At 37.7% G+C, this 27,086-nt stretch overlaps 1 protein-coding gene across 3 annotated transcripts in view; it reads right to left on the reverse strand.

Annotated features, from left to right (window-relative positions):
* Positions 1-1,753: 1,753 nt before the first annotated feature.
* The window catches only part of arrb1 (arrestin, beta 1), a 63,163-nt gene continuing 37,830 nt past the window's right edge, over positions 1,754-27,086 (reverse strand). The window contains exons 3-17 of one of the 3 annotated variants that reach the window (XM_084419119.1): positions 17,202-17,232; positions 16,488-16,548; positions 15,949-15,993; positions 14,603-14,799; positions 14,405-14,464; positions 14,227-14,294; positions 12,600-12,735; positions 10,831-10,915; positions 10,660-10,732; positions 10,436-10,573; positions 10,258-10,341; positions 8,968-8,991; positions 8,505-8,575; positions 7,925-7,976; positions 1,754-2,033 (exon numbers count right to left, since the gene is read on the reverse strand). In XM_084419119.1, coding sequence (XP_084275245.1) covers positions 1,922-2,033; positions 7,925-7,976; positions 8,505-8,575; positions 8,968-8,991; positions 10,258-10,341; positions 10,436-10,573; positions 10,660-10,732; positions 10,831-10,915; positions 12,600-12,735; positions 14,227-14,294; positions 14,405-14,464; positions 14,603-14,799; positions 15,949-15,993; positions 16,488-16,548; positions 17,202-17,232 — 1,237 coding nt within the window. In that variant the 3' untranslated portion in view covers positions 1,754-1,921. The remainder of the gene's footprint in view (positions 2,034-7,924; positions 7,977-8,504; positions 8,576-8,967; positions 8,992-10,257; positions 10,342-10,435; positions 10,574-10,659; positions 10,733-10,830; positions 10,916-12,599; positions 12,736-14,226; positions 14,295-14,404; positions 14,465-14,602; positions 14,800-15,948; positions 15,994-16,487; positions 16,549-17,201; positions 17,233-27,086) is intronic. The other 2 variants (XM_084419117.1, XM_084419118.1) reach the window with 2 other exon arrangements.

Below are 27,086 nucleotides of genomic sequence, written 5' to 3' on the forward strand. Positions count from 1 at the left end.
TTGCCTTATGTAAATAGTTAGGTTTATTTATTTTAAAATTGTGGTTTATCCAGCACATGGAAATTATAATATATCAGTTCATTAAACAATCAATTTTTATTTAAATTTCTTTCTTTCTTTCTTTCTTTCTTTCTTTCTTTCTTTCTTTCTTTCTTTCTTTCTTTCTTTCTTTCTTTCTTTCTTTCTGTCTGTCTTTCTTCCTTTCTTACAAATGTTTCATTCACAAAACATACAAGTTATTGAAATGTTTCATGCAGTAAGTCAAGGCCGCATTCATATACTGTAGAAAGCACATACTCTTTGCAATGTAAAAATGGCTACATTTCCAATCAAGAGTCTTTTGATTTTAGTGGCTCTCCAGCTCAGATAATTACTGGATGAGTCTTGAGGAGTACAGACAAGTTTGAAATTGTCCATAGAAGATCTAAACGAATAGTTTGTCTCAAAAAAAAAAAAAAAAAAAAAAAAAAAAAAATCTGTCATCATTTATTTACCTACACGACTTTCTTTCTTCCATAAAACACAACAAGAGAAATTTGAAAGAATGTGCAGTGTTTTTTTCAGTGCACTAAAAATTAAAATAGGGACTGGAGCTTTCAAGTTTCCAATATGACCATATGGAGCAAAATCCTATTTAAAGAATTATAAAAGCAGACCATGCGAGTCTGTACACTTAAATATCTGTTTGTTTTTCTAACAATGCAACATGGTTGTTAAACACTGAAAATCTTGACATCTGCCCAGCTTGGCTAGTTCAAGTTTTTTGTGTGTGTGTCTGATCGAATTTAATGTTTAATCTGGTTCACACTGAATAATTCATTCAAAAACTTGGTCAAACTTGTTGATTTCTTTGCACAAAACTCTTCATTTGAAACGCCTCATACAATATACTGTAGGCACAAATTTTTATATATTTTTAATTTGAGAATTTTAATAATTTTATGGTGCTTTTAAATCTTTATTGACACTTGAAAGCTGCAGTCTCCAATAATTGTGATAGCACTGGAAAAATAACCAGTACATTCTTCAAAATTTCTCCTTTTCTATTCCACAGAAGATGGTTTTGAAACATATTTAAGGATACATGTACTTTATTCAGAATAGATATTGTAACTGGAATGTTTGTAGCACAACTATTCATAGGTGCTTTGTTTGAGAAGCTTCAATTATGTAAAAATATCCTATAGTAATATATTGTCCCTTTAAAGATATATAGGCATTGTTTACAATTAAATGATTTCATAGAAACCCACTTTTACAAACGACTGAAGAGAAAAAAAAAATGTCATAAACAGTTGTTGCATTGTCTTGTATCTTATATATATATATATACCCATAACTTTTACCCACACCCATAACTTTTTAGATGATACATTGGTTCCTTTAAAAAGTGGAAAAAAAGTTCTCAGTTGAGACACAAGACATTATAAAGATTATTCAATTTGGCAGCTTTTTATAATAAAAATACTAAATCCAGTTCCTTTTAGAGTAATTAAAACAGATCAAATTCCATACATTAAATATGGTTTAATACTAAGCCACGGCCCTCAAACTCCTCCTCTGTTCTAATCAAAGGAAGAATCTATGAAACAAAGCAACATTAAAGGCATGCTACCACTGACGTTTGATTTAGCTATGATGAGAAACCATTGCCTCAACCCCAAAAGACCCTCAAATATCCGAGGCACTCAGTGGGCGGCCTATCAACTAAAACCTCACCTTCTAATCGCTTCAACGACAAGGTCACATTTTTCTACACTTAAGTTTTTATTTTACACCCTCGCAGGATGGAAGAGACGAATGTGAACAAGAACACAACAACTTCACCACTGTGAGTGTGTTAAAGGGTGTCCCATTTTTCCAGGTTATCTCGAAAGGGTCTCTCGTATCGTCACAACACAGGAAACTCTTATCTGCGCGTCTATCTGTCATTCAGTTTGGGCGAATCGGCACCCTCCTCATCTTCATCTTTGTCGTCTTTTGCCCCGATCAGTCGTTGCCGAGCAAAGTCCTCGAATATGATGTCATCGTCACTAAGGACAAATAGTCGGAGAAGCATTCAGTTGTTGTGTTTCTATAAAAGCACTTTTTTGCCAGAAAAAAAACACCAGAGCTAAAGAATTTGTAGGCAGAAGCAGATTTGTTTGTCCTTCAGTAGATGCCTAAATGCTTTTGTAGATAAAAAAAAAAAAAAAAATATATATATATATATATATATATATATAGAAGAAAAATTTAATATATATATAATTACAATAATTATACACTACCGGTCAAAATAATTACGATTTTATAGTGTTTTTGAAAGAAGTCTCTTCTGCTCACCAAGGCTACATTTCTTTGAAAATACAGAAAAACAGTTATATTGTTAAATATTATTACTATTTATATTTATATTTTTAATATATTTTAAAATATGATTTATTCATGTGATCAAAGCTGAATTTTCGGCATCATTACTCCAGTCTTCATGGTCACATGATCCTTCAGAAATCATTCTAATGTGCTGACATGGTGTTCAAGAAACATTTCTGATTATTATCAATGTTAAAATACATTTTTGTGGAAACCATAATCTGTTTCAGGTAAGTAAGATAAAAAAAAAAAAATAATAATAATAATAATTAATGAATTTACACTTTTATTCAGCAAGGACATGCTTATGATCATAAGTGACAGAAACGACATTTATAGTTTTACAAAAGATTTATATATTTTTTAATGCCATTTTTCCCCAATATCCACAAAGAGGTGTCGAGATCATGGAATAAACCAGTATCATATAGAGTTTATAGTGTTCTTCACAAACAACACACTATTCCTCTATTTTGAGCTATAAAGAGCACGGTTATGGGGAGATGCCAAAGGTGGAAGAGACGTTTGCGAGCTATCTCTCCCCTGAATCAGCATCTTCCCTAAAGGCCCCGGTATTACCCACTAAGCCAGTAAGAACAACTTCATCCTTAGTGGGTAAGGTTTACTCAGCCGCTGGTCAGGCTGCAGCATGCCTACACACTATGTCGCCGCTGCAGGCCTACCAGGCTGAGTTGTTAGGAGATACGGATGAGGGCGGGGGTATTGGCCCTGACGTGGTTTGCGAACTGTGTCGGGCTACAGATCTATCTCTCAGGGCCACCAAGGAGACAGCTAAATCCATTGGCCGCTCTATGGCAGCCCTGGTGGCCACTGAGAGGCATCTGTTGCTCAACCTGAGCAGTATAAGGGAGAAAGACAAGAACTCCCTTATAGATGCTCCCGTCACCTTCTGGCCTCTTCGACGACGCTGAAAATTCAGTCATCGAGAGGTTCCAGGAGGCAGCAAAACAGGCGGCGGCATTCCAAAAACTTGTCTCCGGGGCTGCTTGGCGATAACAACTCATTATACGGTGCCCTCAGGGGGCCATTCAGCCAACCCCGCCACCTCGTGTGCTTGGGGGCGCAGCAGTCTCCGGCGAGCACATATCTCAGGGTCCACCCGGCAAGGCTCGAAATTGCGACCATTTTGGTCGCATATGCTCCTGAAATTTAATCTGTGCGACCTAAAAATATATTTGGGAGCATTTGTGCGAGTGCAAATAATGGTTGTGGTGCGACCTGTTTTCATTTCTCTAAAAAACGTTTGTAAATTACTTCACAGTGTGTACCTTATGTGCGCTGATACGCGATGGCCGGACCGTCATTCTATCCAACGCTATATATATAACCAATCTCGGGGTTTTTCCTGCATTGTTTTTTTTTGGCGGCCGCCAAAGCCTTTTGATCGGTGCGTGACTGCTCCGCTTGACGAGAGAAAGCCCCGGCCGCGCGCGCGCTGTCTTGCTCTCTCTCCCTCGCGCATATTAATCAAAATCATTTGACACGATAGAAAAAGGGTGGAAGACCGAAGTTTCACGTGGAGCATTCGGAGATTTTTTTTCTCCTAAATTACCGTGGAGTGTGAATTGTGCTAAAAAATAAACTACCGGGATAATCACACAACGCTTGCCGTATGCTACACGTCCACTAATGACACGTCCGATTCGCGAACTAATGACTCATTTGAACCGATTCACTTTAATGAATGGTTAAAACAACTGATCTGTCCAAAACACTCACGAGACGTTTGAATCGGTGTATAACAAATCGGTACCACTTTACAATAATGTTCCACTTATTAAATTCTAGTTAACACAGTTAACATGTACTATTAATAAACTGCACTTTGTTAATTTGTTAACCATTGTTAATGTTAATTTCAACATTTGGGCTATTAATAGCCTACATTATTGAATTATTTTTTTTATTTTATTTGTTAACATAGTTAATGCACTGTGAAGTAACATTAATGAACAATGAACAGCTGTATTTTTTTTAACTAAGATTAACAAAGATTAATACAGCATATTAATAGCAATAGAGTGCCAAGTGCCAAGCAAAAAATGCAGGGACAGGTGTGTGGCAAACAAATCAGGTTCATCAGGTTCGATTATTAAGGCTTTTAATCAGCAGGATATGTCAAATATAACCATACTGTCTATGAATATAACACCGCATACACCATTGCCAAAGAAGAGCTTGCCTTCACTTAATTTATGTCAAATGACAAATCATGTGCCAATATCATCGGGGTGAGATGATATAGAGCCAGAAGACCAAATTTCAAATCTTGGCCACAGGATGAAATAAAATCTGTTAATATATAATTTGTAGTTGTGGTGCTCCTTAATTTTTGGTGGGTGCTCCTAAATTTTTGCTGGTGCTCCTAACTTTTTGAAGTTGGGAGCACCAGTGCTACCAAGTAAAAAAGTTAATTTCGAGCCCTGCCACCCGGAAATGTAGAGGTCCTGAGGTCCCTCCCAGGAGGGTTCTAAAGCAGTCGTTTCCTGCTGGTTCGCCACTTCAGGGCGCCGGGCTGATAGCGCAACAAAAACAAGAAGCCAGTCTTGAGAGGCTGGTTCCATTAGTAGAATTTTTTGCAGCATGAAAGCTACTGCCAAATGTTGGGTCCTGCAAACTATAGAAAAGGCTTATCAAATACAATTCGGGTCTCGCCCGCCCAGGTTTATGGGGGTCCTACCCACCGTGGTGGGCCCCGAGCAGGCTCTGGTAATGGAACAAGAAGTGAAAACCCTGTTGGAGAAAGGGGCCATAGAGTGTGTATCCCCCTCCGTATGAAGACCAGGTTCTGGTACCTTTTCAGGTATTTCATCATTCCAAAGAGGATGGGGGGTTGCCATTTTGGATCTGCGAATTCTGAATGAATCAGTCATGCAGCTGTTAACCTTGAGACAAATCGTTCCTCAGACCAGATCCGAGGACTGGTTTGTCACGATGGATCTCAAGAACGCATACTTCCACATATCCATCCCTACATATCACAGGAAGTTCCTGAGGTTTGCTTTCGGGGGCAAAGCGTACCAATATCGAGTTCTTTTATTCAGCCTAGCACTATCATCCCGCACTTTCACGAAATGCGTAGATGCAGCTCTGGCGCCACTGCACCTTCAGGGCATTCCCATCATGAACTGCATCAACGATTGGTTGATTCTGGCTCAGTCACATCAGTTGGCGGTTTGGCATCGAGATGATGTTTTCACCCACATGAAAGAGTTGGGGTTACGGCATCCTTTCGGCCGTAAAAAGAATAAAGCTTGGCCAGTCACTCACTGTGAAAAAGTTTCAGAGACTGTTGGGTCTGTGGACACCAGCGTCCAACGTGATACCTTTTGGCCTGCTGTACATGAGACCTTTGCAGTGGTGGCTCAGGACCAAAGGGTTTTCCCCGAGGAGCAACCCCTTTCCCATGATATATAACTTCCTAGTTATGTGGAAGAAAACTTGGTTCCTGTCCCAAGGCCCCCAGCTCCTCTGGGACTGGATGCTATGGTACAGACATGGTCGAGGCTAGTTTTGTACGCTTTTCCCCCGATCGCTCTGCTCCCGGGAATTCTTGAGAGAGTTTGCCGGGACCAAGTTCGCCTACTTCTAATAGCCCCGCGGTGGCCGGGCAGAGTTTCCCCATTTAGTGTCTCTCCTCGACAGGCCTACTCTGGAGTTACTGGTCAGGAGGGACCTTTTGTCCCAAGCAGGGGGCTCGATTGTTCACCCCCGTCCAGAACTGTGGAGCCTGTGGACTTGGCCTCTGAGGGGGCCCAGCTCATAAGTACTGGTCTCTCAACCCAGGTTGTGGTGACCATTCTACATTGCAGAGCTCCCTCCACGAGGACACTTTATGCCCTGAAGTGGAGAGTTTTCACTTCTTGGTGTAGTGACCGTCAGTTGGACCCAGTTAACTGCCCGGTTGGTACAGTGCTGGAGCGCAAGAGCGGTACACTGCAGGTCTATTCCTGTCCACTTTAAAGGTTTATGTGGTGGCCATAGCTGCTTACCACTCTCCTTTGGGTGGAATGTCTTTGGGTAGAGACCCCTTGGTATCTCGTTTCCTCTGTGGTACTCTGAGGCTGAGGCCTGCAGCTCATTGGGTGCAGGGTGCCGGGTGCCGACATGGGATCTGGCCATTGTCCTTCAAGGCCTGTCCCTGGCTCCCTTCGAGCCACTGGAGGAGGTTCCGGCTAAGTTCCTGACCTTTAAAGCTTTGTTCCTCCTCGCTTCGCTATCACTTCTCTTAAAAGAATAGGAGATCTGCAAGCCTTGTCGGTTTCACCTTCGTGCTTGAAATTTGCGCCTGGCATGGTCAAAGAGTTTCTTCACTCTAGACCGGGCTATGTTCCTAAGGTCCCCACTAATATGGCTAGATCTGTTGTGCCTTTTCAAAACCCAGACCAGGAAAAGAATAACCTGCATGTCCACAGAGCTGCCATGTGGTGTAAATCTGAACAGTTGTTTGTGTGTTTTGGGTCCCCCAACAAAGGGTCCCCAGCATCAAAGCAGAGAATGAGCAAGTGGGTGGTTGAGGCTATCTCACTTGGTTATGAATCGGTTGGACAGCCTTCCCATATGGCAGTCCTTTCCACTCTACTAGGAGTATGGTGGCCTCTAAGGCCCTTATGTCAGGAGTTGCTCTCCAAAATGTCTGTGATGCGGCAGGGTGGTCCTCACTGCACACATTTGTGAGGTTCTATTCTTTGAACCTGGACTCTACACCAGGGTCCCAGGTGCTCTCTTTCTTAGTGCTGTTCTTCTCGGTTTCACACAGGACAGATACTTCTCGCTATGGTGGCATTGGTATAGACATTCCCACAGCGTCAATTGAAAGGGAACGCCTCGGTTACGACTGTAACCTCGGTTCTCTGAAGAGGGAACGAGACGCTGCGTCACCTTGCCATACCTCCTACGTGCATGTCAGCAACTTACTTCAGACTACTTAGAAGATAGCGCTGCTTGGTTTGGGCAGGCTTTATAGTTTTCTGGCTCGTGACGTCACCCGCCTCTGACGTTCCGCCACACCATTGGACTGATTTCACATGTGCTTCAAGACGTAATCACGCAAGTGTTCCCACAGTGACAATCGACACAGCGTCTTGTTCCCTCTTCAGGGAACCGAGGTTACAGTCATAACCGAGGCGTTTGGTTTCCACCAAAATATTAATCAGCAAAAACAGTTTTTAACATTAATAATAATAAAAAACATTATTTTAAATCCAGCACCAATTGGTTATTTAATTGATAGAAGTTGAGCATTAAATCAGCATATTAGAATAAAGTCTGAAGGATCATGTGACACTGAAGACTGGAGGAATGATGCTGTTTTTACTGTATTTTTGATCTTAGTGAGCATAAGGGATTTCTTACAAAAGCATGAAAAATCTTAATTATTCCAAACTTTTGACTGGTAGTGTATATGACTGACAGAATTTATTCTGATTAAACAAAATAAATGAATAAATTAAATTAAACCAGCATCAGAAGGCATATGTGTAACTTTTAAAAAAAGCCGTTTAGTTGGTTAAAATCCAATTAGACCATAGAAAAGTCTTTCACTTACTTTGTGTCAAATTCAATAAGGTTTGTGTCAATGGGGGCGTCATTTTCTGGGGCTAAAACAGAAAGGTTACAGAAAAGAATATTGATTAGAACTCTGTAGGTAATGGACTTCATTTCCCACTTAAAAAAAACTCTGTGTATACCCCATTTATATTTATAAAGGTCTCCGACCCCGTACATAGATATGTTTTTATTTGTCAAAACAGTCCTTATTTTAGAATTTTAGAGTAACGAAATTTTCACCCACTTGCACCTTTTCAACCAAACATCAACAAAACATGAATTGTTAGTATAAATAAAGATTATTCAGATTTTGACTCTTCTTCATAGATTTTTAAAGCTGGAATTCAGTACTGACTGGTTAGGACATGAACTAAGTTAAAAGTCTTATATTAAAGTATATATATATTTTAAATAAATATTTACATATTTATTGTATTTTTATGTTAGTCATGAATATATATATATATTTCCTGTACAAGTGAAAGCATATGTTTTAGGTGCCAGAACATGCTAAAATAAATCATAAGTAGTTCACCAAAGCAATATGAAAGCAGATAAAAAGGCAGTCTGACAAATACCATCTCTGTAGAACGATTCCTCCAATGGTTTGGGATGCATTAATGTAAAGGGGAGCTCGACTGCAACATCACTGGAGAGGGAAACACAAATCATGCATCCAGTAGACATGATAACCAAATAAACCCTGGCCAACGCTGCTCCCAAACCTCAATCCTACCACTCATGCGGTGCTAACAGAGTGCTGGAACCACTGGCCTAAAAGCATCAGCACAAATGATCCAGTAATTGATGGCATCTTATCAAGTGTCTGAGCCTGTCTGTGTTTCTGGCCAAAAGCTTGGCTACTTATAGGAATCTATAGTATGCACAATGGGCTGTGTAAGACACACTCTTCAGTATGGTCATGCAGTCTTAGTAATGGAACAGCTTTAATCCGGTTTCAAAGTAAAGGTGTCAAACATTTACACACATTACACAGAAACAGAAGAATTTCTAAAGGAATGAACAAAAATATCACAGTACCTTGAGGCAAGATCTCCCAGCAGTCTGAAAAAAAAAAAAAATGTATATGATCTTACTATATTACAATAATTAAGGCATTATTGATTTGGTGTGTCATATTGACTCGGCAAAGTCATTTTCATGTAACCCAAGAATGCATAAAGAGTGTCAAATTGATCAGTTAGTGTGTAATTATTTTTGTATGTTTTTCGGTCATAAAAGTCATGTTTTGTGCCTCATTTACATATTTGTTGGTCATGGGTTCATGAAAATAACTAACCTAAACTTAACTAAATCACTAACCCTTTATATATATATAAATATATATATTGTATATATATATATACATATATACACATATACACTGTGTATATGTTAATAAATATGTACTGTTATAGTGAATTACATTTTTTATTAAATTTTTTATTGTATATGTACATGAGAAGGGAACAACTGAACATTGTCGAAAACATACATTTGTGTACAATTAAAATCTTTCATTACACTAAAAATATTTCTTTAAAGAAATCCACTGAACCAGTATGGGTCATCTTGAACCCCCTAATGCATTTGTGCAGGTTTTATGGTCATGCACTCTGGGGTTAAGATAAAAAAATCCCTTTTCAAGCAATTTGACTAATAATGTAACAAGATTTTTACACTTTCTAAAGGTTTTGTGAATGGTTCTCATCTCTGCTAAACTCACAGTTACAATTACAGAGGCTGCGTCCGAAATGTAATACTCTCTTGAGTAGGTACTTATTTTGAATAAGTAATTACTTCATGACTGCTAAAAAGTATGTTCGATATAGTATGAATGTGTAGTAAAAATGTAATCTGGATGTACTACATCCGCCATGTTTTCATTATCATGTCACTTCCATTCATAAATCCTCTCCCGTGGCTTCATGCCCTTACGGAACGAAAATATATTGCTGAGATGACTCCATATTTAATATACACCGATTTTGTGGCTCAGATAAGGTCCAGTTCTGGTTTATTTCTTTGCTCTTGGCTGACACGTGGCATTGCTATGGCCTGCTTGTGGCTCAGATCTGGCAAACAGGAGTGAGCCACCCAAGGGCCGTCATTCCACGCTGCATGTGGGCCAGATCATCTTCCCACGTCTGCCAGATGTGGGCCGGATCTGGGACATCACAATGTTGCTATGTGGGTCCTCAGCCAGTTTCCGGTTTCTTGTCTAGCACAAATTCCTGCCAAGTGCTATGTATATTTGTTTAACCTAATTGTAAAGTTTTAAATGTATTCCACCATCACATGCCAAACAAGATGAGCAAAATGCAAACTTACCCTCCACGGGACACCACCAGCTTCACTTTCACCTTATAAGAAACAATGATGCCCAGAATTTCCTTATTGGCTCCCTCTCTTAACCTTTTAAGACAACAATGCCATGGAAAGGTGAATTAATAAACGTGACAAGAAACACAATCCGCTTTCAAATGGAAGAATGAGGGATTATACTTACAATGTACTCGATGCTAAATTTGTGTCTTCATGTTTGAGTTTGCCATCCAGAGCCAAGCCGCGTTTCTCTCGGTTATTCGCCAGGAACGGGGTGAGAGTATATACTTTGCAAAATGTGGCACTGGGAGCCACAAAATCACTAGAACACGACACAAAGCAGAGAGCAATGAGAAGATGTGTTCTCATATGGATTTAGCTTATGGGTTTAGTTTGCAGTGTACATACTCTGATTCCTCTGTCGCCACTGGACACTTGTACTGGGCAGTGTTGAAGAGGCAAATATCAGCATATTGACGCACTACAACGTTTTATAATAGAAATAAGTGTTATTGCCAAGATTTCTTAACTACATTCTAATGTAAATACAAAGTCCATCTGTATAAATAACTAAATGACCTGAAATCTTCATTTTTTTTACTGTCTTGTTTGTGTTGTTTGTGACATGGACGTTGACACTGATTGGTTCACCATGATAGTAAATCTGAAAGACATTATGCACAAACAGCATCATGCAAACAACAAAAATGAATTGTTAATAGCAGCATAAGCCCAAAAAAAATGTGTGTTTCTGAAAAAAGAGTGTATAGTCTGATATGGAATTAAGTTATTATCTACACTCATTTACATTAAGTTTATTACTTTGTCTATGTTAAAACTGTGTGATCCAAATGGATGGAAATTTTATAAACAATTCAAGTATATAAATCTTAAATTTAGGCCTAAATATTTCTGTTTCTGTTCTATTGTCTTCAAGGAAAGACTCCAAACCTTCTTTAGATAACTCAAAATATAGCATGCGCAGGCATAGCATTTAATAATTTGTCAAAAGTCTGTATTGACATGCTGAGACTCCAAGTCTGAAACATTAATAAATGTAATGAATTTTCATATGCCAGATATTTCTGTTAATGCAGTACTGATTGTAGCAGTACACATTCATGCCAAATGTCTTTTTGGATTTGTTTTATAGTTATATTTTGGTTAAAGCTTTTTATTTATTTCTAAGTTTAGCATAGGGTCATATTAAAATAATTTAAAGACAAAATAAAAAGCTTAATTGCTATTTCTATTATTATTATTAGATACTACTACTATACACCACCAGTCAAAAGTTTTGGATCGGTAAGATTTTTTATGTTTTTAAAAGAAGTCTCTTCTGCTCACCAAGGCTGCATTTATTTGATTAAAAATACAACAAAAAAACAGTAATATTCTGAAATATTATAAAACAAATTTAACAGCTGTTTTCTATGTGAAAATATAGAAAAAGTGTAATTTATTCCTGTGAGCAAAGCTGAATTTTCAGCATCATTACTCCAGTCTTCAGTGTTACATGATCCTTCAGAAATCATTCTGATATGATGATTTGATGCTCAAGAAACATTTCTCATTATTATCAATGTTGAAAACAGTTATTTACATTTTTATTTCAGGATTCTTTGATGAATAGAAAGTTCAAAAGAACAGCATTTATCTGAAATAGAAAGCTTTTGTAACATTAAACACAATGATTTTATTTTTTGGGGGAAAGAAATAAAAGAAATCAATACTTTTATTCATCCAGGATTAATTAAATTGATCAAAAGTTACAGTAAAGACATTTATAAAGTTACAAAAGATTCTATTTTAAATAAATGCTGTTCTTTTAAACTTTCTATTCATCAAAAAATCCTGAAAAAAAACAAAATGTACACAACTGTTTTCAACATTGATAATAATAATGCATGTTTTTTGTGCATCTAATCATCATATTAGAATGATTTCTGAAGGATCATGTGACACTGAAGACTGGAGTAATGATGCTGAAAATACAGTTTTGCTCACAGGAATAAATTACATTTTAAAATATATTCAAATAGTTCAAAACAGTTATTTTAAATTCTCATAATATTTCACAATATTACTTTTTCTTGTATTTTTAATCAAATCAATGCAGCCTTGGTGAGCAGAAGAGACTTCTTTTAAAAACATAAAAAATCGTACCGATCCAAAACTTTTGACTGGTAGTGTACATTATGCCCACACAGCATTTCAGCTGCAATGCCCTTTTTCCATCACTAGATGTAGATGTAGATCAGTAGAGCAGAATCCTACTGATGTTGCCTTTCCTCAATCGTCAGATATTTAATCTTATTGAGAGCAGCTGAATAACTACACAAACCCACCTCTTTGTCAAGTGAGGCCTCCAGGTGTAATGGTTTGTCTGACATGAGAAACTGCCTTGTGGTTTCAGCCATTGGCTGCGGGCCCGGCTTCTCTGGAGCATACTGCACTTTTCTGATGACAAGACGCACTGAATTCCTGTGGAAGGGCCAGTAATAGGAGAAGCATATCATAATTTGTGACATTTATTGACTTCAACAAAAATCGATGTAATAAATCTCTGCGATTTTCTGGTCTTTATATTTTTTTTTCAGACATTTTTCCGGATCATTTAGACCATAATCGCACATTTTTCCTCAACAAATTTTTTTAAGTATCATTTATATTCATGGCACAAATGGTGTGAGACTATTTATGAGTGTGAGCAAGAGTAATACCCTTACGGAACAAAAATATATGGGAATATACTGCAAAATATAATGCAGTATATTACATAATACATTTCTATGTATGGGAGACTAGTACTTTGACCACGTGGCTATATATTGATACATATACAATATGGAGAATTGAAGAAAAAAATAGCATTACATGTAACATTCATAAAGTTGTCCTATATTGTGTACATATATTGCACATACTGTACATGTTCCCACATAAATGTGAATGTATTGTATGCACATATATATATAAACAAACATTCACAGAAAGAGTTACAACAGATTTCTAGTTCCCAGCATGCTTTGCTTCTGACTGTTAAAGGAAAGTAAAAGTTAAAATTAAGTGTTATTTCATGTGTTTTGCTCAATATTGATATAGGGGGAGATCTGTTAGTATTTAATGTTGTATTATTTTGGAATTTAAAAGGATTTCTGGTATGTCTGAGTTTTTGGGGTTCCCGTTGTGCTGAATAGTAGAGCCTGTGGTTCGGTTGACGATTGGCCGATTAGCATTAAGATTATGTGTTACATTATTTAAAAAGCACAGCTGTGCACTCCTCAACACAGTGATAGTCACCTTGTGAAATACTTTAGTACATGCAGGTGTGCTTGTGCCATTGTTAAATATCTTGAAATTATGAAACATTTATAATGTAAATAAATAATTATACAAATTAAGAAATATATGACATTATATATTTCTCTATATATGTGTGTTAATACTGGATGAGTAAATATATCTGATCACATGTACATCTATATATTATGAAGTGTATTACTGAATATTAAATTGCACACATTATGATATATTAGTAAATCTATTGTCACATATTTTTTAATATATGAAACCCGGCAATTCCTTATGTATTATTTAATATATTGTAATATATAAACACAATATATTATTCTGTATATTTTCACATATACCGTTATATCATTTAATATATTGCTCATAGGTAAAAATATTTTCTCTGCGTAAGGGTAGTGACTGCTTTACAAGACTAATAATAAATGAACTAATAATTTATTAATCCCTGTTAGTCAGACTACTCTTATGAACTTGAAAATGAAATTAGCAATCATAATAAGACACTTTCTCAAATGTATTCAATCATTTTGTCTTGTTTGCCTCGTATGTTTTCCAAAAACACATACCGACAATGTTGCAAAAATGCACAAAAGAAGAGTAATAGTTTATGTTTTGCTCTGTGTCTGTTACTCCGTTGGGTGCCATTGTGAAAGGTTGTACCTTTTGTGGATTTTTTCTTCAACATTTTCTGCACAGAAAGCTTTGACTTCAAAGTCAACCCCGCAGGCCTTTGCAGACAAGAAAAAAGAACATGTCAGAGTGGAGAATTCTGCATAGCCCTTTTTACTTATATCTATCAAAACCAACATCATAAAACATTAGTTGAGGGAAAATGTACCTTTCCTGTATCTTCTGGCCCCGGTTGTAACGTGACAGAACAGGGTAAGTTCGGAGTAATCTGTGAATAAAGGTTTGACATTAAGTGTCCATTGAAATGGTGATGAACGGACCTACTTTAATCAACAGCGAATCCAATAATCTCTGCACAGCATAATGTAGTTGCCATTATATAAAAAAAATCAGAAAGAAGTTTCACCTCGAAGGTGAAGGGGTAAGCATGTTCTCCGAGTTTCTTTATCAGTCGCTCTTGTAGACGCGTCAAGCCCTTTTTTTCTTCAGGCACGGGAGGAAATGCCTGGATGTTGGCCACGAAGAGGTCTTTGCGAAACGTCAAGCCAAGAACGTCCAAGTCCTCCCGTCCATAGCGGAAAGCACACGTCAGTGTCACAAACACTGTGGGAGAGAATTAAAAAAACCTGCTTAATAACTGTATAGTTAATGGATTTACAGTCAACTTTGTTCTCCCAGTTCCTGATAAAAGAAAACCAGCAACAAATGGAACAATTATTGACATCCACTAAGTGTTCAGAGCTATAAAATGAATGTGGATTGCACATCTCAGATTTTAGTCTTGGGGAAAAATGTTATGAGTGATGTCTGAGTTTATATTGAGATCTGATTTATGAGTATGGTTTATAACACTGAAACCTCTTCTGAATGTGTGATTAACAGGGTCTTCTTTTTAGGAGAAACATCTGTGCATCAGGGAACTTCTGCAAATTATGTGTTCTTCATTTAAAGCGCCCCCATTATGCTATTTTATCAGGTTCCGAACTTTTTATGAGGTCTCCTACAATAGGTTTTCATCCATCCATGGTCAAAAAACACTTCTCATAATCTACACTGTAGCATCACCTCTTATCTCACAGTGTCTGAAACAGTTCGATAAAGGATTCAGCCTCTCTAAATGACTCCTTTCCGATTGGTCAGATGGCCCTTCCTCAGCACATGGTACACAGTGATACGAATGGTAGTGATTGTGTCGGTTTTACCGTATTAATTGGAGCCAGATTCCTCATCCTTTGGAAGTGTAGGTAAAGTGGATTTGCTTTGACAGTGCAGAGAACATAGTCTTTTCGACATGTCGACAACACAGATCAGACTCTTCCAGACTCAGCTACAACTACAGTGTTTGAGGGTCAAAGTAGACAATGTTTCCAGGCAGCCATTGAAGAACATAGGCTGGCATTATGCAGATTTGTTACAAACCCACATACGTTTGAGCAGTAAGTAAGGCTGGAATTACTGACGACTCATTTCAGTCAGTTCAGAACGATTATTTTTTGGGGGAGAAATTCCATTTATCCTGCACGTTTATCTTCAAAACTTTGCAGACCTTTTACACTCACAAACAGCTTTTAACACACTACATGATAGATAATATCCGGGGGGGGGGGGGGGGAGAAGCATAATAGAGGCACTTTAATCTTGTTTAGGAGGAACAACTGTGATATAAACCCATTGCTTTTTTATGAGACCACATGAATAACATATTGCTATACCATAGCTTTAAAAAAAATGGGGGAAAAAAGGGCTCCTCACCTTTTCTTTCTTTCAAGTACTCTGGATCAATTAAAACCACACCATCTGCAATAGGAAAAAGATATTTTATGGGTAAAATGTCAGCTTCATACCAGCTTAGGTAAGAAATTATTGTTATTTATTACTTTAATTTTTAATTCAATTCATCAACTCTATAAAAAAAAATGAAATGTTAAAATTGTGTTTTCTTTGGTGAATAATTTTGCAGATAATGTACAATAATGCACGATTATAGGGTCACACTTGATATTAGGTGTCTTTAACTACTATGTACTTATAAAGTATAGTGTGTACTTAATGTGGTCATGTCTTTTGCTGCTATTGAGGTCAGATACGGGTAATGTTAGGGACAGGTTTGGTGGTATGGTTAGGATAAGGGGTAAGGGAAGATTCAATTGCATTTGCAAACAGTTTATGAGTGATTACAAATTAAGTACACACTCATTTTATGACTTATTAATTACAATGCAATTACAATGTAACATGTTTACTAACGTAAAGTTAAACAAAAATGTACGATTTTGATTCTTATTGCCTACCGACAGGATCCACAAGGTCCACATGGTCAACGAAATCCCTCTTACCAAGGTACACAGTTAGCTGAAAAGGCAATCATAAAATTACACTCAGCATAATTCAAACGCAGAACAATTTGAACTGAGCTAAAATGGCCATTTGCGCTATTGCGTATGTACAGGTCTATATTTATCTTTCATTAACCTTATCGAAATGAATGCTTTTAAATCTCTTTAGTTATGAGCACTAATTTGTTCTTTAGGTGCATTTTGATCAAGACCAATTTGTACCATTCAAAAATATATGTTTACATAATAGTTGTGTTGTGCCGATCCTTGGAAAAGCCTTTCCCAGCTTTGCAGAAGGCTGGGTACTGAGTCACATACCCCCTCTTTCATATTCGCCCCACGCCCGCTTCCTGCTCAAGGACTGTTGTGGCGCACCACAGGTCTCCCTGCTAATGATACATATAGACTCGAGGCTAGGCTATATGCTAACCGCACAGCCATTGCGAGCTGGGACCCATCAGTCTGGCTAACCATCACAAACATCAAATCAAATTTTGGAACAAGAGATACTTTGTTGCTCAATATTTGTGGTTGTTCATACATAACCATTTCATAACAGGCTATGCTGTAGACACTGACAGAAAACCTTTGAAGTATCAGATTCTAAACAACTGAAACACTAAAATGATCAGTAGACATGAAGGAGGGAAAAAATGAACGTAATATTACCTTTCCATTCGGACTTGCCTTCTTGAACACCCTGTGGAAATACAAGAGTGACACATAAGATATAGCATGCATACAATGTCCCTACCCCTTGACAGATATCACTGAAATCAGTGTCCTGAGAAATCACATTTGTCTCTGTGACAACCTTAGGTTCTGTAAACCATAAAATACTTGGAAAGTGTTAACCATTAGCATTCCCATTCCCCACAATGGCAGTTGCTTGGCTGGTGCAAGACCCCTAAATCATTCCTTCTGGATGCTCTTTACTTTGTGCTTTTAGATTTGCTTAAATATCATATACATATATATATACTGTATATAAAACAAAACAAAAGAGAAACTGAGGGTGTTATATACACAGAGAACTAATGAACAAATAAGGAACAGGTGTGTGATGATCAATAATTCAATGAATATCCATGGCGACAAGCGTAAAGAGAATAGAAACACAGGCCATAAACAAATTAAGAGTCCTTGAAAAACTAAACAGAAAACACCACACCAACTTTATATGCATACATACAGTATACTCACATAAAGTGATATTTAGTGTAGCAAATCTCAACTGCTTGACTGTATATACCATTGTACAAATGTAAACCAATTTATTGAACAAGTCTATATATAAAATTGTAAATGTACGTATATCAAACTTTATTCACATAGGCCTACATGCAGTATACTTATGTATGGCGATACAATATAGCAAATCTCAACTGGTTTATTTTTTTATCATCACAAAATGTAAACTATATTATCACCCAGTGATAAATGTAAAGCGATATGTATGTGAAAGACGTGTATTATTATGAAAAGTGCTAAACAAAAAAAAAAAAAAAAAAAAATGTCTAATGCCATTAAGTAGTCAAACAGCTATAAAAAGGCCACCTTAGCTGCAATATTTGCAAAGAAACCCTTAGCGGTTTTTACTCAAGGCACAGGATAGAAGTACTGTTTATTTTCCAAGACATAATTTTTTCTTTGTGGAAAGATTGACTGCCTCAGTGGCTCTGAAATAATGCCAAATCTGTTAGATCCTCACCCACAGTTCAGCCATTACTTTCACAGATAGCACCCTACAGCAAACAACAATAAATGAAGTTGTAAATCAGCCTGTGCTGATGTGATGGCCTACATTTTTAAAGGAACGCTGAGACGTTTTATCTGTTGGTATATGGCCTAAACAAAATGAGCTGTTTTCTTTCTGGATAAAGATTTAGGGTGCCACTCTACAGAAGAAACACATTTACATTTTTTCACATTTGTGAAATGGATAAAGACTGACTAACACAAAGTCAAATGTACAGAGACACTGGCTATGTTAAGAATATAATACTATAGTAGCATAAAACATTTTAAACAATAGTATGCTGCATTGTTACCTGATCTCAATTTAGTGAGAGGTGTAAATAAAACCTAGAAAATAAAATAGTTAATTTGCATCTTTAATCTAATTTTGTTTCAACATAATTATTATTAGTCTTTAGTTGTCAAGATCAGGTTCTGTTTTGTTGAGTTTCTGTTGGTTATGTTCCTGTTTATCTGCCTGATTTCCTAGTAGTTTACCTAGGTTACTCATTAATCAATCATTCTGTTCCGATCCAATCTGACTTCTGACCTGAAATGTCTGAATCATAATCATACACTGTTCATTTGTTGGCCAGAGGAGAACTGGCCCCCCGACTGAGCCTGGGTTCTCCCAAGGTTTTTTCTCCATTCACCCGATGGAGTTTTGGTTCCTTGCCACTGTTGCCTTTGGCTTTTGGCTTGCTTAGTTGGGGACACTTAATATTCAACAATAATACTGATCTGCCTGCATTGACACCATTATATGAGAACTGAACTGAGCTGGACGATGGCATCACGGTTTTCTCCAGAGATAAATAAACAAAATGATTAACTTTTTTACAACAAAAATGAACCATCACTGAACTTACTTAAAGCCCATGGTGCAGGGTTTTTTTTGGGGGGGGGGGGGGGGATTTTCAAGTTGGTAATAAACATTAGAACAGTTATCCATTGTATTTGATGTTGTAGGGTATTACAAAAAAGAAATATAATAAGGAAAAGTAGGTGATATTTTAGCGGTTAGCAACAGGTTAGCGATGATACTTATTTCTCCCACAATGCATTGCATGTCGCTTTTGGACGATAGACGAAAGCCCGCCTTGATACCATTGAGAGAGAGTGAGACGAGTAGTGAGAGTAGCAGCTAGTGAAAGAGTGAGTGTCAGATATATAAGTAAATATATAGATATAGATAGATAGATAGATAATGCACAATGACATAATTTTCTTCTAGAGCTGCTGTACAGCCAAAACAAACTTTTGTGCATTATTTTCCTGTTATCATTGTAAAGCTGCACAGTGTAAACTGTAAAAGCGCTATATAAATAAAGTAGCCCCGCCCACAAAATGTTTAGGTCGGGAAGTTCGGTCTGGTCCGTTGCGGCTTTATACGATGATGAAAAGATGATCAACAGTAACGTAATCATCCACGTCACCAACAAGCGCTTGGGTTGAATTCGTTTACAACAAAGATGACTGCCGCTGGAGAATTGAGATTTCACACTTACAAATAAGTCAGATAGAATAAATGCATATTTGGCGTACTGTCCGAGGAGAGGGCTTCGGGCTCGGTATTCGGCCCGAACCCAAAGTACTCGCCCCGTATTCCAGGCTGTGGAAGAACAGGCCAAGAGTGAGTGGAGGGATGCTGAAAACTGTCAAGGACTGTTAGGTGAGTTGACAGAGAGAATACATATATTGTTTCCTCTCATGCTGATAGGGTAGACCTGGTAATTGTTTGATGACAAGTTGATTGGGATGATTATTTGAACGTGCTCCTTCCGAACTTTGTTTATGAAACATCATGTGTAGATTCCACCATCGCTGTGGTAGAAGATATCGACAGCGCATTCATTTTAAAAGAGGAACAGAGAACCGCCATCAAGGCATTTGTCGATCGGAAAGATGAATGAAGAACATACGTCACTTACTCCGTTGCTCTGATTGGTTGTAGGTCTATCCAATTGAGTGCAGAGGCATTTTCTTTCCTGGTTTGATTGAAACACACCCCTTAATCACAGCCCAATGGAGCAGTATCAGACTCATATTCTGACTAGAATCTGAGTATGACGACATCAGGCTATAAATAAAGGTTGACTTGACTTCAGCTGTGGTCTGAATTAGTTCCTTAACAAACCTCATTAGTTCTCATTAGTGTCAAGCATGCACGTTTAAGCTTCCTTTCACCATATTTGATGTGCTCTATTTGCATTGATTAATGTTTATATGTGAATAACAGCCTACTTTATTTTTATTAATCATATAAAGCAAACGTGTGTCTTCAAAAGACTTGGATTAACTTCAAAATGTAATTTAAGTGCCTCAAAGCTCTTTCTCCTATAAGTAGGGTTACTGGTGGAGCATTGACAATCTTTGCGGTTCTTGCAGGAACTTATGGGATCCTTTAAGCACTTTGTATTCATTTCAGAGGTTCTGGAGTCACCTTTTCATTACCATGAGACCTCGAAGTGCTTTGGGGGAAATTAGAGGAGCTTGAATTCTATAAAAGGGTTATTGTAAGATCTTTTAACATCCTGGTTCCTGGAAGATCTCATATGTTAAAGCCAGCATCTGGAGGAACCCAATGGTTCTGTGAGGCCAGAATAAGATTATTATCCTATTATTATTAGGCTATAGGCCTACTTAAGTTTGATTCAGTATACATAGGCTTACATTTATTTAGTATAGGCCTATTTTATTGATTAATTTTAACCTTAAACAAAAACAACACTAAATAATAATAATAATAATAATAATATAAAAAATATGAAGAAAAAGAAGCAGGAGAAAAGTTTTATTCTGTCACAAAACTGCTTGTTCTCCGTTACAAGGTTTGTAAACTCGCCAAAGAAATATAAATACAGAGTCTACTCACTGTATATTCAAACACATACATATACACTCACCTAAAGGATTATTAGGAACACCATACTAATACTGTGTTTGACCCCCTTTCGCCTTCAGAACTGCCTTAATTATACGTGGCATTGATTCAACAAGGTGCTGAAAGCATTCTTTAGAAATGTTGGCCCATATTGATAGGATAGCATCTTGCAGTTGATGGAGATTTGTGGGATGCACATCCAGGGCACAAAGCTCCCGTTCCACCACATCCCAAAGATGCTCTATTGGGTTGAGATCTGGTGACTGTGGGGGCCATTTTAGTACAGTGAACTCATTGTCATGTTCAAGAAACCAATTTGAAATGATTCGAGCTTTGTGACATGGTGCATTATCCTGCTGGAAGTAGCCATCAGAGGATGGGTACATGGTGGTCATAAAGGGATGGACATGGTCAGAAACAATGCTCAGGTAGGCCGTGGCATTTAAACGATGCCCAATTGGCACTAAGGGCCCCTAAAGTGTGCCAAGAAAACATCCCCCACACCATTACACCACCACCACCAGCCTGCACAGTGGTAACAAGGCATGATGGATCCATGTTCTCATTCTGTTTACGCCAAATTCTGACTCTACCATCTGAATGTCAACAGAAATCGAGACTCATCAGACCAGGCAACATTTTTCCAGTCTTCAACTGTCCAATTTTGGTGAGCTCGTGCAAATTGTAGCCTCTTTTTCCTATTTGTAGTGGAGATGAGTGGTACCCGGTGGGGTCTTCTGCTGTTGTAGCCCATCCGCCTCAAGGTTGTGCGTGTTGTGGCTTCACAAATGCTTTGCTGCATACCTCGGTTGTAACGAGTGGTTATTTCAGTCAAAGTTGCTCTTCTATCAGCTTGAATCAGTCGGCCCATTCTCCTCTGACCTCTAGCATCAACAAGTCATTTTCGCCCACAGGACTGCCGCATACTGGATGTTTTTCCCTTTTCACACCATTCTTTGTAAACCCTACAAATGGTTGTGCGTGAAAATCCCAGTAACTCAGCAGATTGTGAAATACTCAGACCGGCCCGTCTGGCACCAACAACCATGCCACGCTCAAAATTGCTTAAATCACCTTTCTTTCCCATTCTGACATTCAGTTTGGAGTTCAGGAGATTGTCTTGACCAGGACCACACCCCTAAATGCATTGAAGCAACTGCCATGTGATTGGTTGATTAGATAATTGCATTAATGAGAAATTGAACAGGTGTTCCTAATAATCCTTTAGGTGAGTGTATAAACTAAATGTATTATACATTACTACGTTTTTACAGTGTTTACCACTCGTTTATTGCACAGTATGTGGTATGAAGGTTTTAGCCGCGATGCTAACTAATCTAATGAACTATGCCACAAATGGAAATCATTGACTTATTGTCTTAGATTTTTTTAGTCATTCGATTCAACGTATTGTGTACAACTGTGTCTTCAAATTGCGGACATAACTAATTTAGCTGATCCCTGCTGTCTCATTGGCGTTAAGTTATGAATACCACAAGTGGTTAATATACTTAGTTTGGTCTGTTTTTGTTTATTTACTACAGGTGCCCTCATTCTCTCAAATACCCTTTTAAAGCCCTTTACTGGCCAATAAATATTATGTTGTGAATGGATATAATCAGCTTTGTTCTTTTGTTTTCCCAGAACAAACATTTCTAAAATAATCTGAAAATTTCAGAAGCAACATTGAATTACAGTAAGTTACCTGAACCACATGCAAGTACTTTATTACTATGAACCTTTCTGTTTGAAACTGTATGGTTTGACTGTGTACTTGTGTTTTTTAATCAGTTATTCTTTGAAAATCTTCCCTCATGCTCTCAAATCTCATTCATGTTACTCAGAAAAGTAATATTACAGGTTTGCCGCCAATAATGCTATGCATTTTTTCTTATACCTTAAAGGTGCCTTATGTAAAAATAAATAAATTCATACTCCACATTCCATACCAGATGGGGGCAGTATACCTCCAGAAAGTGAGTTGGTCTACTCTAGAGTATGAATATCTTCAAGCTACTCCCCTTCACCTTTACCAGTGAATATGTTCATATTCGTTTTGTTCATATTACATTTTTATTGTTAGTTTGAATTACATTAATTTGACAGACAGCATTCGCTGATGTTGACCAAGCTAGCGCCAACATAACCAGAGCTTCCAACTCTCACGCATTCACCGTGAGACACACGCAAACACTTTTCACACGCTCTCACCCCACACATCAATTTTCTCACGCACAGAAAAATCGCGAAGCAAAGAGGACACGGAGACCGACAGACTAGACAGAGCAGGTTAGTTATGATATAAAAAAATCTCAGCTCTCAGATTCTGTCAATTAAATACCGTTTTGGCGCTTGTAAATGTTACACGACAGATCCCTAGCGCATGTGAACCGATCATCTCTACTAGCTAATAGTAAAAAAATCACGAACACTGAAAGATACAGTAACGTTAGGCTACAACTTACCAAAATGTATTCCTCATACATAATATCGACCAATCAGTGTTTTTTATCATCGTGAAGAGGTCAATAACACAGCTGGAGAACAATTATGTCAGATTTACCTCAGGAAAGCCATTTAATAAACATAATATAGGTCACGTAGTTGGCAAGAAAAAAAGAGCAATAGAGATTGTGCTATACGTGTACTATATTACAATACTGTATTTATGAACGTTATATACGTTTATCGAACAGCCTTCGATACATTTCTATGTTATAACTTCCCGAAAATCTACACAAACATATAAAACAAACTTCTAACGAAATACTAACAGCATCTTACTTACCAATCCAAACGAAATGTTGCAAGTTCGAAGTCAAACCTCATTTTTTTCATGTCCATTTGTTGTCTCCAGCGATGGAAAGCAGTGCCAATGTTTACTCTGGTTCTGTTCCTTTTTTATCATATTTTATTTGAATGTAGTAGTGGGCAGTAGGCTACTTTCCACACGATTGACATCAGGTTCAAGTACACCCACAAGCCGTGCGAGTTATTCGTGTATTGCATGTTTGGCTGGTGGTTATGTTGCCGGCATACCGCCTCCCATGGCCGAAACTGGTATTACGACACCTGTCGGGCCGTGGCTATTAATGCTAATGCTAATTGAGGTTGATATCTCTGCAGCACTATAACTTGACATTTTTTTAATGACATCATCGCCCTTATTTCTTCTCATTCTTTTGATGCATGTAGCTCATTTTTTGGATATTTTTACCTCAATTTTTACATAAGGCACCTTTAAAGTGCCCCTATTATGCTATTTCAAAGTTTCCTAATGTTGTTTTGGAGTCTCCTACAACAGGTTTACAAGCATCAAAGGTAAAAAAACTGTTTAATTTCCTCATAATATATATTTGCACATCACCACATTTTTCAATGATTCTCAAACGGCTCGTCAGATGAATCAATCTCTCTAAATAGGCCTATCCCTCCTTTCCGCAAGCTGCTCTGCTCTGATTGGCCAGACAGCTCAGTCTGTTGTGATTGGTTTACCACGTACAGCGCGCACGTTGAAAACAAAAACGCCCATTGCCATAACAACCTCCATCGCAAGGACGACTCGAGCAAGACGTTTCTCAGTGATACACTACTCAGTTTGAGGTACATTATGAGATGTTGCAACTGTAATTCCTCACCATCAGCATTAACAAGTGCATGTCTATCAACAAACCGATTATTTTACTTGTACTAATTTATTTACAGAGTATTTTTGTAATATATTGCGGTGATGTGGAAACTGTATCAATAACAATGCATGTATGCAATGTATACATTAGCTGAGCTCTAGCGTGAATGACTGATGTGAATTACTGATGTATCATAAACGTAGTGAGAACAACAGACAATCTGCATTAACAGACACAGTTATAGGTAATAGTGTCCCACAGCTGATTAACAGAAGTATTTCAGTAAGACAGTAATAATGTGAGTTAGCAAGTTAGTAGGAGACCTACACAATATAAAACTCAAAACTAAGTATTTTGAACACCATCTTTCAAGAGCAAGCGGTTTGCGAATTCTGCATTGAACTCTGAGATTTGATAAGCAGTCGTCAGTAAAATAAAGGGAACACAGCAAAAGTTTAGGATTATACTGCATGATATCGTGGTAAAGATGAATTTCAACCACTGATTCTTCACATGCTCGTCCTTGGGCAGTGGAAAAAAAACTGGCTTTACCTTCACATTATAGAGCACAGCGTCTTCTCAATATTATGATGCTATCCAGCATCCACAGGAATCAGCTGCTGGTTTGAGATTCAAGTTTTCCGTGGTGTCTGCGCGCGCAATAAGTGGGCGGGCAATATGCTAATGTTTCGTCTTGACGTCACAACGAAGCGGCTTATGACTCGTTTGAAAAACAATTCATTTCATTGACTCAGAGTCGACTCTTACTTTTGAAAGACAATAAATTTATATATACGGTGCACTTTCAGATTTAAAACTTGAACTAGACAAGTGTACTTAAGAATGGTTTCATGAATGATTTACACAATTTTTTCACATGCTTGTTTCATGCAGTGAAATTGAATGGTGATTAGTGTTGCATCATGCCCGAGATCTGCTTTTGGGTTCCACAGACAGAAAGTCAAACAGGTTTGAAATGTCACAAGGCTGAGGAAATTATTTTAAATTCAAAACTCACTTTAATAACATTATTAACAGTAAATGTTGTTCTTTGCAGGGACCTCGGTAAGCTGAAATACAAGTTTGAACAAGAATAAAAATCCTCCTGTAGACCTGAAAATCACTGAAGTGCCTGGACCATCCACCAGAAAAGAGGAAAAACAAACGGAAAATGAAGCTGCTGCACCTTTTCACTTTTCTAACTCGTTAAGTACCTCACATGTCCCTTGTGAAGATTTTATTATTGATTGCATTTTATGTTGCAGCGAGTAAAGGTGCGGTCACATTTGTGAATTTCGTGAAAATACACAGGCAAAAAAGTCCATTTACCATTGTCTACAGTGTAGCGACGTAATGTATGAAGCACAGCTCACACAGGAGTCACTTTCAAGCAGCTTTCTGTTGGTCAAATCCAGCGAATTCCAGTGACCACCCATAGTGAAATTTTTGACCACACACGAAATTGCTAATCGTGTGGATTCGTATTGAAATGACTGGAATTCACCAGTGAAAATTCACAGAACAACAGCTAATTTTACTGCACTTAACTCTGTTATAATGGAAAATGTTGTCTGCTTGTTGTGGCATATAAGGAATACCGTTTCCAGGTCGAAGCCTCTATTTCTACTTCCTCTATCTTGTGCCTAGTGAGAATACTCAACATCCATTAATGAGCACTGTTGATTCAAGTCACACATTTAAGCTTTTCAAAAGCCATAGTGAACATTACAGTCTCCAGTCTCAACTAACCATCTGAGATTTCGGTATAGAGATAAAGGCATCTGATAGAGCTTTTGGACTTGGAAACAGTGACGTCAGACTTAACAAGTGGACTGAAACACAAATGTTTTAAAATTAAGGCCACATTTACACATAGCCGGGTATTTAGAGAAACGAATATTTCTCCCCCTCCGTTTTCAAAAATAACATTGTGCACACAACATCGTTTTCAAAAAAGTTGTCGTTTACATCAACCCGCAAAAATACGCCGTCGAGCAACATCATAATTATGCCAAACCTATGGGCGGCAGTGTAGGGAGAAGGATAAAGCCATGCAAGCCAATCAGAATCCTCAAAATCGACAACAACGAATAGCACGAGCGACTTCCAGTTCCTTTCAAAACAACAGACATGGCGCGAGATTCGTTTGTGTGGACAGACAGCGAAGCAAATGCAAACAGGCCAAAAACGTTTGCACAAAAGTCAAAATGAGTACCACCTTAACAGCATCCATGATCAAATAGTAGCCAAACAAACTCTAAACATAGGGCGCTCACATGACGTAAGCATTTTCTGGCGCATAAT

The sequence above is a fragment of the Rutilus rutilus genome, assembly GCF_951802725.1.
Source record: "Rutilus rutilus genome assembly, chromosome: 9".
In the NCBI taxonomy this organism is placed as follows: Eukaryota; Metazoa; Chordata; class Actinopteri; order Cypriniformes; family Leuciscidae; genus Rutilus; species Rutilus rutilus.